General features: G+C 36.3%; 2 protein-coding genes across 2 annotated transcripts; both read left to right on the top strand.

The window, feature by feature from the left end:
* The first annotated feature begins 7,234 nt into the window (after positions 1-7,234).
* Positions 7,235-8,420, top strand: LOC122654850 (protein RKD1). Its single transcript, XM_043849118.1, has 4 exons — positions 7,235-7,335; positions 7,439-7,566; positions 7,653-8,008; positions 8,127-8,420. Exons 1-4 carry the CDS (start codon positions 7,235-7,237, stop codon positions 8,418-8,420), a joined length of 879 nt encoding a protein of 292 aa, XP_043705053.1.
* A 5,192-nt stretch (positions 8,421-13,612) lies between these two features.
* LOC122654851 (protein FAR1-RELATED SEQUENCE 5-like) lies at positions 13,613-15,748 on the top strand. Its single transcript, XM_043849119.1, has one exon. The coding sequence runs from the start codon at positions 13,613-13,615 to the stop codon at positions 15,746-15,748; it is 2,136 nt and encodes a 711-aa protein (XP_043705054.1).
* The last annotated feature ends 4,314 nt before the right edge of the window (positions 15,749-20,062 follow it).

Genomic DNA, 20,062 nt, shown 5'->3' on the forward strand with positions numbered 1-20,062 from the left:
ATTATGACTCATTGCATTTGGATGAGAATTGCAAGGTTTTAATTAACTCAAGTTTCCTTTACCAAAAAAAAAATAAACTCAGGTTTCATGTCCACGTTTCAAAGAATTGAAATCAGATTTGTTGAATCGGCTGATTTGGATCGGAATTGGTTATGGGTAATCTCGATTTTTGTATTCTTTTTTTTTTTGATTTGTCTTTTTTGATGTTCCATCTCTATTTGTTGCCATTTTTTTCTTGTTCTAGTAAATGAAATAGCAGAAAATCATAGAAATTTACCCCTTGTATGTAAACAAAATCTCTAGTTTATTTAATCCAAAACTCCATTTAAAAAAAAAAAAACATGGATTTGAGAATTCTTTGCTTATTTTTTTCAATTCAAAAATTTCCTGTTACTCATTCCAATTACTTGAACCGTGTTTATGTCAAATATTTGGTGGTTTGAGTTTTGATCATTTTTGTCACACAAATAGAATATTTCTCACTTTTCTTTTTTTTGGATAGAAAATATTCCTCACAAAGTGGGAATATTTTGGTGTTTTGATCGATAACTCGGATGCTTTGATTGCACTCTGATAACTTCTTAAATCATAGGTGAAAGACTTTCCGCCAATTCAATCCAATCCAATCCAATCCAAAGGTTAGATGTCATAGCTTAGATGTTATCTCTTCACCGTAGATAAAGGGGAACTCAACCCTAGGTTAGATGTCATGGCTGATGTTCTCTCTTCACCGTAGATACAATAAGAAAAGTTGTTTTTTTTGTTTTTTTGTTTTTCTGTTTTTTTTTATTGAGAGTGGCTACATTGCACATACATTTGGTACTAAACACATGTTTCTACTTCAAAAAATGCCAGCGCTGAGTGTAAGTGCAGTGGAATCGAACTCTATTTGTTTGTTTCTATACTTCTACCCAAAAAAATATATATTCTATTAGAATCCACAAATAATGGAGGGTAAAAAGTGGATTAGTATATCAGATGACAAAAACAAAGGTGTTAATCAGCCTAATTACCCTTCATTGTATACGTAAATGAAAAGAAGATTTAACAAAAGAAAAAAATTTAATACTGAACATTATATGCTTCAGATTCAGACTCCACTAGTATGAAGTTTGGCAAAATAGGTGCACTACTGCTGTAGCACCACATGACATGATTTATGTATCCAACCAACAACACTACTCCTTAGATGAATATAATTGAGTCTTATTTATTGGGTTGGTAATAAGACATGAATTCATTATCCAATTGCACATTTAAATAGTGAAAAACAAAAAAAAGGTGCCTAGCTCAGCTCGAATCGACATCCTTTACTTCCGCCTGCCCTTACTTCCGTGTGTATTCTATACACAATGAGGTGTGCAAAGACTGTCTTACCCCGCTCGAGCAAGGGTAAGGTGGTCTTTATGCACCCCGTTGTGTATAGGGTGCGCATGAAAATAGGAGCAGACGGAAGTAGAGGATCCGGACTCAGCTCAAAGAACTAATTAAAAGACTTATCAGAAAGAAAAAAAATTTTAAAAATCCATTTTAAGAATATAAGAATGAGAGGATGACGTATAAAAGGAGATGGTGCATTCATGCAAGGAAACACTTGGGAAAGTAAAGGCTAGGAGGGCTTCTTTTATGTGAAGTTGTATGAATTGACTTGGGGGAGGGGGGGGGGGAGTGGATGAGATTTCTATGAAGATCGTTGGTGGCTGCTGAGATATGTGTGCAATACATTAGGCGCAGTGGGCATGCAGGGCAAAAGATAGTGGAAAGCACAAATGTCACCACCAGGAGAGAGAGAGATATGAGGGCTTCAAAATTTGAATAGGTTAAGACTTATGCCGTCACATATAGAGAAGTGAGGAGGAAAGGAGACCACACTTTTTCTTTTTCATAAAAAAAAAGGAGACCACATTTATGTCTTACAAAATATGCCTTATATGCCATAGAATTTTATTTATTTATTTATTTTTTGGATGGGGGGTAAGGATGTACCATAGAAATGACTATCTATAAAAGTAAATGGTGGTGTGATGTCATCTATACATGAACTTTGATTTAACATACGTAGGTATGTGAGGGTCTTCTACTCTTCTCGCACAGTAAAAATAAAGGGGACATATTCTATGTCTAAGAGTGTGGCCTCTGCGTCTACACGGTGATCAATGGTAACAAAAGCAAAAATATCAATAGGGATGAGATTTTCATCTTTCATGGGGTGTGGGCGGTCATTTCGTCCTATCTTGTGTCTGACCGAAAGGGTTACTTATACTTTCGGGAGTTGGGCTCATCTGTAGCGCGCCAGGGAGTGTAGCGCACATCCAACGGCCTGTAGTGCTTGGGCACGCAGCCCAACATGCTGCATGTGTGTTGGGCTGCATGCCCAAGCACTACAGACTGTCGGATGGTGCGTTACACTTTCTGTCGTGCTACAAAGGACCCAAATCCCACTTTCGGACAATCTTCTTTTTTCAAAAAATAAAATATTCAATAATGAAATGCCTCCTAAATTTGTCATGTGTTTTTGATAATAGGATTATAACACAAATAATTTTTTCTTTTTAAGAAAAAAACTTATTGTAATCAAAGTGATAACTTAAGAAGTTGTAATTTTACATTTTTTTTCCTTTTAAAATTTAAAGTAACATATTTTTTTGGATAGAGAACGCTACCTAGTGTGTGCGGTGCCCTGCCCCTCCACATAATCATAGGGACACGCCCTAAGAATTTTTGCCTTTTTATGGAGGCACAATGGTCATTCCATGTGCCTTTGTGTCTGAGCGTAGGGGCAACACGCCTAGATAGCATTCTTTCTCCCTTTTTTTTTAAACAAGGGTAAATCATGTCATCTCTCATAAATATTACATTAAATAACTTTTAATTTTTTTAAAACTCTTTTTACTCTTTCATTAAATAACTTTTAGGAATAAAACAAGGGAAATCAAAAGAAGGCTACAAATTACAACTTTGTAGATCACTTTAAAAAAAAAAACTATATTAAGAAAAGCTAGATAAAACATCCATTACATCTTCCATGATAGATATCTTAATCCTATCATTTTTAGCTTTCCTAGCTAAAAATTGTACATAAAATACACAATTGTACATAAAATACATAGTCATCCATATTAAATAACATTACCAAATCCCTTCAACAACTTGTCCATATTAAATTACATGGACCTCCCCAAGACAAGTATCCCCAGTTCATTAAGTTGAAACCATTAATTAAAGCAAAACATTCATAAATGATCATATTACCCTTTATTAATGTAGTTATATCCTTTTACCTTTCTCCAATTTGCTGTCCGCTCTAATTTCCTTCAATTCCTCACATAGGAGCGGAAATGATCACCCTACCCCTTGCCTGATCATTTCCGCACCTATGTGAGGAATTGGAAGAAATTGAAGTGGGCAGCGAATTGGAGGGGACACCGATTCACTTTACAAAGCTCAAACCCATCCCCTCAATGTTAAATCGTTCCAACCTTATCTTCCGTAAATGATCACCACTCTATCTAGCTTGGTTTTCGAATTATATCAGAAAGGGCTTCCGAAGCCTCATTCAAACTAGCCTTGGACACCAAGTGCCCTTATGAATAATGACAGAAATTTTATCCATTCTATCTATACTCGAGTCACATCCAATTCTATCTCTATATTTGTTGATCAACACTCCAAATACATGCTAATTATATCCAACCAAAGTAAAGTAAAACATCCATTATTCAATTATTATTACCTTGACAACATCTTCCATCACATATCTGTACTTCAAGATTTTCCTCCAAACCCATGAAAAATCAGAACGACATGAAACAGTTCATAAGGAGTCCTTTTTGAGGAACATAAAATAGATCCAAGCGACCCATATACTTCTTTTATTCATACCCAATAGAGTGCAAGAATTTGTTGTTATTAATACCTATCCATAAGAAAGCACTCATTAATTAAAGATTTGAGCTTCTAGATAACAGATTGGGGGAAACCAAACACGTACTCTAGTAATCCAATAACATACGCGGAAGCTTTGCATGATTGATCTAACCAACTCTTGGTGATCTGCATTAGAGAGAAGCTTTGATTTCCATAATCAATGGATTTCTTTTATCCAAAATGGGGGACCAGTGATGAGTAGCCAACTTTTAAAAAATCAATGGGATGCTAAAAAATATTTGATTGGAAGGTGACCTACAAAGAAGCTTGACATAGTTTAGCCACTCCTCCGTACCCTCTGAAACACCAACCAAGATGAAGGCCAAATGTTCTATGTGCCAGAGGCGTGCCTAGACACATGGGAGTGGGCAAAATGACCACCCTGCCCCCCCCCCCGAATGGAAGGCCCATGTGTCTGAGCATAGGCTACGCTGTGGCATAGAGAACATCAGCTCCAAGATGAATTACTAACTACGGATAAAAGATTTCCCTTTTCAAATTTATTCACATGCTTTCAGATTATGCGGGATATTGTTTTTACTTTCTAGCTGCCAATTAAACTCCCTCCGAAAATGAATGCAACAAGAAAGCTTCCTTTGAGATGCAGAATTACTCTCTCTCTCTCTCTCTCACAGCTTGATTTGCTTCAGTCACAGACTTGCATCGAAGTTACAGATCAGACACCCAAAAAAAAAATGCTGGTACGCTAGCACTGTGTCTACCTCTCTCCATGGAAAAGTCTCCATGCCCCTCTCCCATCCCAGCCCCCCCATTGGTTGAGCTGATAGCTCCAAGAAAGCTGGCCACGTGCCCAACCTTATTCAATAACATTAAAAATTTGGTGAAAATTTAACTTCATTTTACAATCCATTTTATGAATTTAAGAAGAAAAATAAGAATTTTAATTAAAAAATTAAACCATCATATTTAGTAAAGGTTTAAGGTAGTACACAACATTTTCTTTTTAATCTGATTTCACTTCTCATCCCTACCCTTCACCATGGGAATCTGTGAGATACAAATGAGTTTGTTATACTGACTTTGCACAATGTGAGAAGTTTAATCTTCTACCACCAATGAAATCAGGGTGATCAGATTGAGGCCCACCATAGCCATTTAGCCATTGTGTCCAGCCTTAAGCTATTATTATTGATTCTGTCACCATAAGTGTTGATCAAGAGGACCCCTCATTTACCCTTGACTTAATCACATTGCCCACTAGAAATAATATGCAATTCTTAATTTTCCTCTAAAGTCCAAGAGAAATCGGAGGAACAGGAGACAATCCATATGGAACAGGTCCTTTTTGCTAAAGTTGGGTATTTCCAATTTGAGAATCTCTATCCAATTAACCTCCTTAATCCTCATCAAAGATTAATATTCCCCTCTTCTGCATAATGGATTGAGATAACCCTAAGCCAATCGGATTATTATCTTCTCAAATTCCTAAAGCTCGGCATGCAGTGTGATAGTGCTAGGTGGAGATGCCGACATGTGGCAACTCGGACATCCAACCATCGGTATCTTCACCTAGCATTGCTGCACTGCCGAGCTTTAAGGAATTGGAGAGGATAATTTTCCATAGATATATATGAGAAGCAGTTTTCTGTCTGAAAATGTGACCTACACCAGCACTCCCATGTATCTATCTCTCTTCTCCTCAACACAAGGGGGCAGAGGTATCATTTCATATGGGGAGAAAAGAGATGGGCTTGTTGGAGACTTGGAGTGCTGAGGTAGAGGAATAATTATCACCTCCAATTCGTGGGTATCTCCAATTCCACCGGGGTAGAGTGGAAGACCACATTTGAGGACGAAGATCTTTTTCCCTTGTATAGGAGCTATGGCATTCCAGTGTGGTGCATGGTGTAAGAGTTTTGTTTTCCAAAATTGAAGCCTCTTTGTAAAGATTATCCACGATGGAAAGCAATGATGGGCTTCTAACCTTGAGAAGATCAATGGAAGGCCGAGATCCGTTGCTATTATTACTCTCGTGATAAATATAGCCTTCTTGATTCTTGACGGCTCATTTTTACCCTAAAGAATGTGGAACAGGGAGAACAATCAAAATCTGCTACTGGTGTGGAGGAAGAACTTTGTTGTGTATACAACAAATGAAAAACCCTAATCCTATCACGAATTCAGCTGGAGTTGCGATGCCCTCAATGCGATGGTAATTGGAGTCATATTAATGTTGCTTTGCATCTGTGAAGTTTCTCAGTCACTTTAGCAATACTCTGTACCAAATCCATTTTTAATTTAAAATCAAGTCTTCAGCAACCATTTTAGCAATGAGGTGAGCTGAGTTGATTCTTTCAATCCAGAACAATAAGGGTCGGTCGTATTTGATTGCATAATTTAGGAATGGGGATCCAAGTTTCAATTTTGATTTGTAGGATCCAAGTTCAAACTTCAAATTCATCGAATCCTCACATGTACTCGTTGAACAAACTCCAAAAATCCGTGGCTCCAACTGGCGAATTTTTAACCCTTTTGGTTTCCAAAGTCCAAAACAGAGCCTTCTTCCTTGAAGACGATGTAACTACGGCTTCATGCACGCCTGCCGGCGAGTTGAGGTAATTGTGGCGGCCGAGTAGCTATTCAAATAATTTCATTCTTTTCCATCTGTTAGAAGCTTTGTGGCTAACGGAGACCACAAGCCGCCCATGCTCACATTCTCTATCATTTCCAATAACCAAGCTTCAGTGACCAATGGCACCCCAATTCATTCAGTCTATGATGATAATCACAACTCATAAACGTCACGAAAACCAAACACAGGAAAAATGGTTACCCTTTCCACTTGAGAAAATCTCCATTAGTGGTTTATTGCAGCTGCTATTGTTCACTTCAGTCCTCCTAAATACTAGACCAGTGATTACCTATGTCCCAAATCAATCCCTCTCTCTCTCTTTCCTTCTTCTTGTAATCAGTATTAGTGTGAAGTGGTGTAATTAATTAATTAAGAGGGAGGGTAATGGCATGAGAGATGGAGCTGTTTCAGTATAATCCGCTCCCACTCATCATTAAATCCCACAAATATCACTACACGGTATTATTTATCATCCTTGTAACTCCCATACCTCCATCACTAATCACCCCCCTTCGTTCCATCAATCCACATTTCAGATATGGCCGTTTTTATTCATGCGACGGCGCACGATTTCCAACTCTCTGAATTCACAGATAGAGATACATTATTCCTCACTCTCCAGTCTCCACCTATATACTATCCATCCATCCATTCTCTATTTCATCTGCAACTCCTAATAACCAAAACTTGCTGTAACTTCAGTGTTTCTCAATCATGGATAACCACTCTCTCAAAAGCTGGTCAGGTCATGAAATGGTAACTTATGAAGAAGACCCATTCATGTTTTTAGATCAACTATCCCCATCAGATCTCAGGTAAGATAAGATTCTTTCCTCCTCATGATGATTATTACACTTCTCTACTTCTTTCTTTCTTTTTAATTAATTGACTCTCTGTTTCTTCTTAATTTCTTTGAAGTGGGTATTATACTCCAATGAGTTGGCAATGGGAATTCCCCATTACATACAACATGTTTGATGTAATTCCTTGGATTGAAAGCAGTTTCCTTACTGACCCTCTGTTGGATGGCTTCCTTACTTATCCAGGTGCTCCTCATGTAATCCCATCTCTTGAGATTGTTTTTTCAATTTTCAAAATGGTTTATTTGATCTTTCTTCTCATGGGTTTACAGAGGAACTCTTCATTGGATATGGAAATAGTTGTGGAGTCTGTGATGAACCCAGCATTAAATATGAGTCCCATGAAGAGATTGTGTCCTACAAAAGTAGTAGAGAAGATGGGGAGGAGCTAATGAAAGAGAAATCTAAGAAGTTCAAGAAATGCAGAGAAGAGAAGAAGAGTAAAAGCAGTCCAAATGAGTTGACTCGGAATGCCATATCTCGCTACTTCTACATGCCAATCACTCAAGCTGCAAAAGAGCTAAACGTTGGCTTGACACAATTGAAGAAAAGGTGTAGAGAGCTGGGAATCGGTAGATGGCCTCACAGGAAGTTGATGAGCTTGCAGACCCTCATCAATAACATTCAGGTATATATGATTTGATGTCCTTTTTCTGTTTTGTTCTTAATTTCTCTCTCTCTCTCTCTCTCTCTCTCTCTTGAATTAATTTACACATAATTAACATGAGATGCGTTACATTGAGCAGGAAATGGGGCAGAAGAAAGGAGAAGTTAATGAAGCAAAGCTGAGAAATGCAGTAAAGCTATTGGAACAAGAGAAGAAGTTATTGGAGGAGATGCCAGATAGTGAACTAGAGGAGAACACAAAGAAGCTTAGACAAGCCTGTTTTAAGGCTAACTATAAGAAGAGAAAGCTTATGGAGATGGTGGAGGTGGATTTGGATTCTTCTGCTACAACCACTAGTACTGCATGCATGGAGACATATTTAAAATTAAAGGGTCAAAGAGAAAAAAGAGTCAAGCATGAGTTCTTCTATTGATTTTATGATTGCTTGTAACTTTTAATTGTAGAAGTTTTTTTAGCTTTAAGCTTATTGGGTCCTTTCTCTAGTTATTTTTCATGTTTCTTCATGACTTAATTAATCCATTAGCAAGATTTCCTTGCAGAGAACCAGAGGCCAGGGGTGAGAAGAATATATTAATTAATTAAAAAAAAAAAACTCCACTCAGATATACATAATTAATTGGATTGGTTGATTTATCTTTCGTTTTGGAAATTAACAATTTTGAATTTATTGAAATAAATGAAACGGTTATTTTATGTACTTAGACTATCTTTTGGTTGAATAACTGAAATTAGCCTCTTTTATTTTTATTTATTTATTAATTTATTTTTTGGGGTAAGGCTTCAAGTAACAACTGTTACATGACCGGTGAGCCATTTCCCAATCCCTATACCCACGCATAGGAACCAACGACAAGGGAATATAAAAAATAGATTACTAATCACATAATAATTTAAGGGTGTTAAATGGTTCAGTTTTGGTGTAAACAGCTCAGTTTGATTAGGTGCAAGTGTTTTCACGTAAAACTTAAACCAAACAGTCTAATAAACGATTTCAACGGTTTTAGTTTAAACAATTTTATTAGTTTTTTAAACTTTTTTTATTCAAATGGATTTTTTCTCTTTTAAATTTTTATTAAAATAGATGTAAATATATATTTATATGTTTTCTTTTAATATTTATAAGCTACCATTTAGGTTTTGAAGAGTGCAGAAGATCAGTTCGGTGGTAAGATTTGAAGGGGAGATAGGCCTTGCACCTTCTTGTTTATTACATCAAGTTCATTTTCTACCAGCAAAGCAACCATCCACTAGCCCTAGACTTTCAACATAATGACGAAACTCATAGATAACATTTTAGTTCGAACTTGACAAAATTATCAAAGATTGGTACTCCTGAATTTCTATGCAACAATGTATGAACATTTCTTTGATGTTTGAGAAGTAATTCTTGAATCCTTGTCTTGGAATAAAAAGCATTTCTATTGGTTAGATCCGATCCATTATTGGGATCAATCCTGGACCCCTCGGGTTTTAAATTTTTATTCAAAAAGCTTGAAGGTTATAGACGATTATATGTTTTATTTTTTTATTAAAAAAGTTTGAATTTTTTTAGTGGAATTTATTTATTCTTACCATAATTGTGTATTCTAACAATGAATGACTTAACTTACTATGCATATATTAATCGATTTTTATAATAAATGACATAAGCCATGATACTTCATTTAATGTTAAAGTAACATTATCGTCGAGGATTATAAGTGGATTATCATTAGTATGTAAAATAGGATGCACAGGTACTGTGTGGGTTGGATTTACATAATTTTTTTGGGGGATTGGAATTAATTTGTGTCTTGAAAATACAACATTTCGTTATTGCCATAACAAATAACTGGTAATAGAGAAGATTAGATATGAACATAAACAAATTCGTTAACAAAAAGTAAAAAAATAATAATAAACTCAATTCAATTCTCCATTGCAACACCGCAGTGGTGAGGTTGCTCCATGTGATCTAGAGGAGCTACAAAGCGGAGAAGACATGTCATATAGTTTCAGGTTCATTGTTACATTAAAAACACAAGTATGATCCAAAGTAAGAAAGTATTTAAGTTTCATCCCAGTATGGAGAGTTGTGGAAGCTTTTTCGTACAATGATTTTAACCCTGGGATGGATATTGAGCTTCAAAAGTTCTTTCCCTATTTAGTAGCTTGAGTGGATATGGGTCAAAGCTGTTGAAAAAGATAATAGTGCTACTCTCTTGGTAGAAAATTCATCTAATCTCTTTGTTAGAGCAACCACCAACCAAAATACGAAAAGAAACAAAAACACAAGAAGACTGCACAAAGAGTTAACGTGGTTCATACACCAATATGGTATGCTACGTCCACGGATGAAGGCGAAGCTATTTTACTATGTAAATCGGAGAAAGTTACAATGGAGATCCCTCAAGAATACCCGAACAATACTGCTCTCTCCCAGAAATCCTAAATCAAGAACCCCAAATCTCACTCACTCTACATCAAAACGGGTAAAAAATATAAATACTCCTCCATCGAATTGGGTCGATCCATCAGATTGCTACCAAAAATGTTGGAGCTGGTCATTCTTCGAAATGGGTCCAAGAATTCGAGACATACATAATACTTTTTAAAATGGAAAGATCCATATGTTTTAACACTTCAACTTTTCCTCAAGTCTTGCACTCGGATTTGCTCTTGTAGTGGAGGTAGACAGATCCATGCGAGGATTTTTCCGAGATGGGAACCAATCTGATTGTACCCGGCTCAATGAAATGCCCAATCCAGATACCATTGCTTGGAACGTTTTTTTTTTTTTTTGATGGAAGAACAAAAGATACATTACTAAAGCAAAGGTAGATATACAATATTTTTGGATTGAGCATACTTAGCAAGGTTCATGGCTATAGCTATACAAAAAGGGTCTCCTTGCTTATCAAACATTATTTCTTGGGCCATGCCAGAGATATACACTAAATCCTTAATACAATACCAGGGACAAGAAGATTTAGTTGGAGATGGAAGAATATCAATGATGTGTGGATTGGAGCACCATACTTTTTAACCTTCAACCCCATGCTAGCAGCATGGTCTAAGCCTGATCGAATACCAAAAATTTCAAGTCCCATATCATTAGTAGTACTTATATAACCTGCAGCAAGAAAGGTGAATTTGTCATCTTTCAAAAAGATATAGGACCATCTTGCCTGACTTAGTCCAAGTATGTTGTATCCTGCATAGATCAAAACAGTAAAATTGAGCACAGGTAAGGAAAAAGAAGTAGGTACTAAGAAATTCTCCACATTACTAACAATTACATCCTGGGATGAAATTGAAGGGGGGGGGGATAATTTTAAATCCACCAACCATTTGCATATATGTTTCATAATCCAAATTGGATCAGGCTTTCCTGACCCATTGACAACTTTGTTTCTAGTTGTCCAAATAAAGAAGCAAGTAATAATAAAAACACTGAAAAACTAGGTTAACGTTTATTTATCTAGATGATGATTAAAGTAAAGTGCTAGGTAGAAATCTATCAGGCTTTCATAGGCCAAGAATTCGGTTCTCAGGCTCAGAGGTCCAGCCATCCATATATGTTTAACCCAATCACAAGACAAGAACAAATGCCAAGAAGATTCGATACAATTTCCACATAAAGCACATGAAGAGTCGATCTGAAGCCATTTTGAGAGAGTAGCCCTAATTGGAAGTCCTGCATTTAACAAACACCAGAAAAAGAGTTTAAATTTTGGATGAATTTTGAGTTTCAAAAAGAAATTCCACCACAATTTAATAAACAAATTATTAATATCACAATTAGGAGTGATTTCTCTAGCAGTCAGTTTAGTTATCCATGTTAGTTGCAGAAGTAAGAGAAGTAACTGGAGAGACGGAAAAAAAAGAGAGATTACCGGATAGATAAGGGAAGAAAAAAGTGGAATTACCATGCTTGGAACGTTTGGATTCCCTGCTATAAGCCTATAACCGTTAGGATTCATAATTTGAGATCCTCTAGACCTGCCATCGTCCTACGGTAAGAGTGACACGTGGTTTTATTCCGATCCAACAGTCAAGTTATAAATCAATTAAAAAAAAAGAGAATTTGGTTCGTTCTCAGCCGACCGGTCGGCTTCTATTAGGAACCCGAGCGATGGAACCGTGAAAAGCAACAGCGTCTTCTTCCTCTGCTCACTTCTGCAACCTCTCGTCTTCTTTCCCTCGTCTGCAACCTCTCGTCACCTCTGCAATCTGCAAATCGTCGCTGGAGCATTTGCCCTAAGAAAGAAATATTGTGTGCAACGTCTCGTCTTCTTCCTCTTTTTATCTCAATGTAAGTATTTCAAACCCTAAATAAGTCATTTTGTTGATGAGAATAAAGAGAAAATGAGATTTTTTTTGGGGTATTCCGGTTCTATCTCTCTCTGTTTGTGTGTGTGTGTGTGTGTGTGGTAGTTCCCTGAATTTGTTAATGTTTGTTGATGTATTCTGTTTCTTAAGGTGAAAAAAAAAAATCCAAGTCTGATGGGGTATGTTGTTCATGACTTGCTGCAAGATTAAATATGTGTGTGTGTTTGGGTAAGGGGAGAAAGGAAAGTACTTATGGTTTCTCAGGTTCTGTCATGGTTACTCTTTCTCATACTCTGAGGTGCTTTAGACTTGAGTTTTCATTCTCTCGGTAAGGGTTCAGTTAACATAATGTGGCCTCTTTCAAATATCTTTTCTACTCTAGGAGGAGAAAGATAAAGAAAGAACAATATGGTTTTTCCGGTTGTACATTATTACTCTTTCTTACTCTTTGAGTGCTATTTTTGTTCCTTTTCTGAGTCGTCGAGGGTTTAATTTGCCTTCTTATGTAATGAATCAGGCTTTGATTTCACTGGTTTCTACAGTTTTTAAATGTAGCACACTATTCCTGACTGTGAGATATGGTTTCTTATGTAAATTGCTGAATCCTTCATTATCCATGTTAACAATAATATGGTTTTCTTTCTCAAACAAGGTATCGGGACTGTACTACATAAGACTTCCAATTTATCCTTTTGAGATGACTGCAGCTCAAGTAATTTTTGATGACCCCCTTATCCTTTTAACACTTTCGACCTTCCTCTTCTCCTAATGGTTATGATGGGGTTCAAAGTCACCGTAAGATTATGAAACCAGATTTTTATAAACTCAATTAAAAAGAAAATAGGGTTTTGTAGAATTTGACTTCAAGTAGGAAACTGAAACTTGATGAGAAGATAGGATTTTGAAACAGAGTTTGAAATCAGAACTTCAAACCAGATCACATAATAGTAGACTAAAGAAGAAAACAGAGCAATATCTAACAGAAGAACATTAATTATTTATCTGTTGTATAGATCAAACTTGTATAACAATTTGCATTAGTCTTTGTGGCTGGTATAAGGTGTTGGCTGCTTATTTATGCTAAATTTTGCCCTAAGTACAAATCTTCTATTGCTATTAATTATGACCACCAATTTGTGTTCTAATTTCTTCCACTTGTGGAAGAGTTATTCTTATGAATTTACATGGTTTTATATTTATTTACTCTTGTTGTACAGGTGTATGGTCTGCAGTAGGTTGTTGCCACCATAGAGTTCCTGAATTTGAAAGAGTATCTGAGACATAACATTGGATATGGACAATCCAATGACTTCGCCGGTTGAAGCCAGTGGTCAAGATGATTATGTTAATTATAAGCCTCGGATCGGCATGACGTTCATATCGGAGATTGATGCATATGATTTTTACAATCGGTATGGAGGAATAGTTGGTTTTAGTATTAGAAGAGATTATGGACATAGGTTAAAGGAAGATAGGACAATCATAAAACAAAGGAGATTTGTATGTTGTAAACAAGGACATCGAAAAAAGGACAAGAGATATGTTAACACGACCATGCCTCGTGCGGAAACCAGAACCGATTGTCCTGCAAGAATGGGAATTTCTAGATTGGCTAATGGACAGTACGAATGCCGTGATTTTTTTGATGATCATAATCATTTACTTCATACACCAGCTACTAGTCCTTTGATGCGGTCTCAGCGTACTATAGGTTTGGCTAATGATACCGGTAGCAGGCCCAATACCACTTTTGGTTTAATGGGTATGCAAGCAGGGGGAAGTGAAAACCTCGGTTACACCAAGGGAGATCTTAGGAATTATCTTCGAACTAAACGTCAGCGTGGTTTAGCCTATGGTGAAGCTGGTAGTTTGTTAGCATATTTTGAAAACCAAGCAAGGCTGAACCCATCTTTTACATACTCTTTGCAGTTGGATAATGAAGAACAGATAACAAATATATTTTGGGCAGATCCTAGGATGATCATTGATTATTCAATTTTTGGTGATGTTGTTATCTTTGACACTACATTTTGCACAAACAAAGAGTACAGGCCGTTTGGTGTTTTTTCGGGATTCAACCATCATAGAGGTGTAATCATATTTGGAGCAGCCCTTCTATATGATGAGACGACTGAATCTTTCAAATGGTTGTTTGAGACATTCTTGGAGGTTCATGGGCAAAAGAATCCCATTACCATTTTTACTGATCAAGATGTTGCAATGGCAAAGGCAATAGTTGAGGTATTACCTAAGACATGGCATGGATTGTGTATCTGGCATATAATGCAAAATGGGATAAAACATCATGGTAATCTGATGAAGAATGGGTCACCTTTTCTTAAGGATTTGAATAAATGCATATTTCATTATCAAGATGTAGAGGAATTTGAGAATGCTTGGAAAAAATTGCATGATGAATACCAACTTGAGAATACATCATGGTTAGACCAGATTTATGAAATTAAAGAGAAATGGGCACGATGTTATATGAAATACACTTTCACATTAGGTGTGAGGAGCACACAACTAAGTGAAAGTATTAACAGTGATTTGAAAAAGTATTTAAGATCCAGTTTAGATCTTGTGCAATTTTTTAAGTATTTTGAACGGGTTGTGGAAGATAAACGTACCAATGAATTGAAGGCTGAGTTTGAAGCAAGAAATACGTTTCTTGAGAGCATGAGTTCCAAAAACTTTGTATTGAGACAAGCAGGAAAAGTTTACACCCCTTATATATTTAAACAATTTCTAGAGGAGTATGAATGGATGGCTGCTTGTGTCATAAAATCTCGTAAGGGGGATGATATCTTCTGTGAGTATGTGGTTGGATTGGTTGATGAGGAAATGAACTTTGTGGAAGGGGAATATGTGGTCTTGTATAAGCCATCTGAGCATTTGATAGAATGTAGTTGCAAAAAATTTGAGACATTTGGCATCCTTTGTTGTCATGCTTTGAAAGTCATTGATGTACTAGATTTGAAGTGTATTCCTGATAAGTATATTTTAAGGAGATGGACACGGACAGCAAGAAACATTGTGGTGGAGGACAGTAAAGGTAAACAAGTTGTTGAAGATGTTCATTTGAATTGCACACATCGTTTTAGGTTTCTTGGTCATATATTTCTTGAGCTAGCAATCCAAGCATCTAACTCAGAAACTGGTTTTGAGATGGCCAAAAGTTGTGCCTATGTTATGGGTCAACAACTTGCAGCATTGGATCTTGATAGTCCCAATACAGAAGCTTCAGTTAACTGTTTTGATGTCAACACTGAATTAGTGCTCAAAAAGAAAAAAGTTTGGAAAGGTGAATTTGTGAAAAGCCTCATTTATGGTTCATTTTTTTATGTTAATTTTTCTGTGTATGGAGGCTTTAACCATTCTTTGTATCCATTGATGCAGAGTGGAACTTTTGGTGAGGCTGAGACATAAGAAGCATAAAAGAGTCCAAGCAAGAATTCAGCAGCAAGGATCCTGCAAGAATTCAGCATCGATTATATTGAATGCCTTTGAGAGTGGTGGTTGAATCGGATATAGCTCTCTAAGTTTGAAAGAAAGTGAAACTAAACTTGTAGACATCAGCAATTCACACCTCGTATTAATCCTTCTGGTTGAAATTTTATTCATCAATTCACAATCCCAGTGTGTGTGTCTGTGTTTCATAAAACTGTTGAGCATCTTAATGTTGGAGTGGTTTCATTTTCCATATTGTATTAACGATGACTTCTTTATCTTAGTATTAGTTTTTCCATTTGAAATGTTTAATTGTTAAGGGAGAAGTTATATATCAATTAATGAGGTTATTGAAGGTATCTGATTGATTTGTTTGTTTTTGACATACTGATATTCTTAATTCATGTTAACGCATAATCTGAACATTGAGGTTCCTATAATGGGATATTCTCACTTCAACATGTGGCTAACCACTATGGAGACTGAATCGTCTGTATACCACATGTGTAAGGACAGAATACGATAGGGCTATGGGCAAGTAACTCTTATTTGGGTGACTAATAGTTCGCCACTAAGAATATGGACTGATCATTTATATGATCATAATTTATAAATTTCTCTTTTATGAGAATTTTTCATTTTGTGAGATAGTTATTGATTATATTATAGTCCATGATACAAAAAAAAAAAGTTGATTGCTTAGAGGGCTATATTATACATTGTGGTTGCTTTTGGTATAGAAAGTTTATGATATGACGTTTTTCATTTATGACTCAAGTCAATTGTGCTGTACTTAGAACATGTACGCTTTATGATCAAGTATTTGCTCAAACAGAGAAGAAACATACAGATATGCTTTTGATACAATTTTCGCCAAATTCTGTGTTTATAATTTCAGTCCACCATAATCAGACATGTTGTTATAAGTTCCTCAACCCTGTGGCAACATCATTGCTACTGTAATGCACACTCTGCTCAGAGACCATATAACTGTACTTTAATATGATCAATTAAACATTATCAGAACACACGTATTTCACCTGTGAATGAGACAAGAAACTGATGCAAGTCATAAGCATCAAAGTGTCAAACCCAGCATAAACAATCGGCACTCCTGGGTCAGTCTGACAAGAGGATTGGCATAATTAGATGTTAAACTACAAATAATTTACACAGCTAAAACAATAGTAAATCTGGGCAAGGATTCAAAGATCAGTATTGCAGGACAAACAGTTCATAACTGTATGTCTGTAACCAATCCAGATTGTTCTGGATCCTTCCAGTCCAATAAGGATACGGATTGGATAAATATGAATAATCCATACCAATATTTTAAACCATGAATCTGAAAGAAAGAACGAAAATAATTAATAAAGACATCATCTTCAAATCGAGGCCACTACTCCCAATGGCATCTACAATTTCAATTTTTATACCATTTATATCAATTGGTAGCTTTGAGCCAGGGCGCCTTACTCCAACAAATTTCCCCTCTTGATCATATAGAAATATTGACTGAAGATCCCAAGCTAGCATTGATCTGGATTTTTTTGTGGCATGGGGGATTATGGAGGGAGACACAAAACAAAAGACTGAAAATACAACGTTGACAGTTGGAGGATCAAATAACCGGGGATTTTTTCTTTTAACCTCACAAGATTATGCCAACTCCAACAAATGAACAAACCATCCACACCATGTCCCACTGACTCAGTTTGGAGGAGCAAATAACCCTGTTAATCCCGATTCCAAAGTGGCTGGAAACTATCATGGTAAATTTGAAAATCTATAGAGCAGAATCATCTCCACTCCATGATGAACACCAATTTCTCACCCTAACAATGTAAATCAAAACAATACAGATAATCCTGCTGCTTGGATTTTCAAGGCTGCAATCCTTCATGTACACAACTAATCATCATCACCACTACTTGAATAATTAAGTCATTAGAATCCAAGAAAAAAATTCCTACACGTTAGAATCCGCTCTAGTTATGCAAAAGTGATACAAAAAATTACAGAAACAACTAATCCACAACACCACTACTTGAATAATTAAGTCATTAGACCAAGCAAAAATTCTCACACATTATAATCCGCTCTAGTTAATCGAAAATGATACAAAAAAGATCAGAACATCTACTAGAACTTAATGTTTCAAACTTCCGTACTAGACTACACTTTAATCTCGAAACAAAAGGTAAATAATAGCAACAGACACAATAATACGCCATACGATAACGAGGTTTCTAATATCAAACACTAGATAGTGTTGACAGTTGTCTCTATGTGTTTGATATTGAGTTGCATGATTAGGGCCAATATCACGAACATGATCATGAATAGTAGGGGATGATGAAGATTCATCGGCCTTGTGGTTGCTCACCCACATGAAGGAATTTGGATGATCATAATTTGCAGGGCATTGTTAAAATCATCGACTGTAATTACGTTCAGTATGTGCGTGCTTCAACACCATCTCACCTTGTCCACATGGACACATAGGTAATGAAGTGTTCATTGTCCTGCAATATTAAGAAAGTTGGATTAGAGATTTTAAAAGTAGTCAAGAATTTGTTATAAATCAAGCAAAGTAAGAAGAGAAAAATCAGCAACATGATAAGATTTGAATAGATTGCCTGAGAATCCAAGATGTTAAATTAAAGCTGAAATAATTTTAAAATTTAAGCCCCCACTAGCCTAGCTCTCGGCTAAGAGGCCCAGCCCAATTAGAGGGCCAGCAAGCTCCTCTGGCCTAGTTCTCAGCTAGGAGGCCCAGCCCAATTCGTGGGCTTATTCCAGCCCATCTATGGGCTTATTAGTTTAGCTACTTAAGTTTTATTTTGAGTTTTTTAATTTGATTTATTAAGTGTCCTAGTTAAGCTATGTTCTTTTAAGTAGACTAGGATATAACCTGAGTTCTATTTTATGTGTTTCATATTCTGTTTTGTGATTCAGGTACTGGTTTTTCTATCAATCGATTACTATCTCTGACCTTAGATCTAATTTCTGATTTTGTTTAGTTTTATTTCTCTGATCTAATTGCTATTGTTGGTGATCAATCCTTGTTATTATCAACTCCATTAACCACTGTTTCCAGAACTTGCGGTTCCCCTATTTTGGAACCAGTTTTCAACCTAAAACTTTGGTAATTGCAAGCTGATCTACTGGTCAGATTGAGCCTATCTTTTGGGGTTTTCAAGTGATACCTTGGAGGAGAACTCGACCCAAGTTTTGGGCCATTCCCATATCCTAGGAGAAGAACTCGACCTAGGAGGATTTTGACTGGGAGGTTATTCTCTCAATCCCCCACAAATAACATAGAATTCTAGTGTCTTCTCAGCTGAGTAAAAGATGTTTCCAAAAGAACTTGAATTGTTAAGAAGCAGCTGGTATTAAAAAATGTTTGTTGCTTACTAAAACAATTACAGAAGCACATGATTTTGCCTGGTATCTGTTGCTCCTATGAAATTCTACTAGAAGAACATCATTCTTTATTTGGCTTTACTTCACCCAGTTTATTTTTGAGCAAGTTCTGTCTTCACACTCTAGCACTGTTTTATTTCACTAATTAGCCTTATTAGATTTCATTTACTTTATGTTAGAGATCTTCCCATATTTCACTTCAGCTTACTTGGAATGCAAGAAGCCAAGTAATTATAATGAATATAAAGTTGCCTGATCTCATCCTGGTGGCTGGACATAATTTGGGAAATACTAGTCTTTCTATTATTTTCAGAACTATTAGGCTAGGGGTAGACTCAGTGGGTTGAGATCCTCAGTTCTGCTGTCCACTGTATCATCAATTCCTGTTTCTTCCACAGCGTAGCCACTGTATCATCAACTCCTTCTGTACATGACTGTGATCAAAGAGAATCTATTTTTGGTTCACTAACATCGTAATCATAATTAGTATCTCCTTCCTTGTCTACTGGTGCATCTTCTTTCTGTTGTATGTTAATATCTTTATTCAAGAAATCTTGTTCACACGTGTTGGGAAGAATTATTTCTGTTTACTAATGGAGAAATGTTCAATGAGCTAATGAAAATATAATTTTGGTTTTTTAATCACCAAATTCACTTAGAAAAAATTTCCCCCCTAAGAAACAGAATCCATCATCATGAAGCAGTCGAATATGCACCCCATATTGTGAACTACCACACACACACACGCACAGAGAGAGAGAGAGAAGCAAAGACACATGTGTGCAAAAATAGAAACCATCAACAAACATTAACACTAAAGAAACCAAACCCGAAGGAAGGTAGGGGGTACTGTAAGCATTGAGATGG

This window comes from Telopea speciosissima, chromosome 3 (genome assembly GCF_018873765.1).
Source record: "Telopea speciosissima isolate NSW1024214 ecotype Mountain lineage chromosome 3, Tspe_v1, whole genome shotgun sequence".
In the NCBI taxonomy this organism is placed as follows: domain Eukaryota; kingdom Viridiplantae; phylum Streptophyta; class Magnoliopsida; order Proteales; family Proteaceae; genus Telopea; species Telopea speciosissima.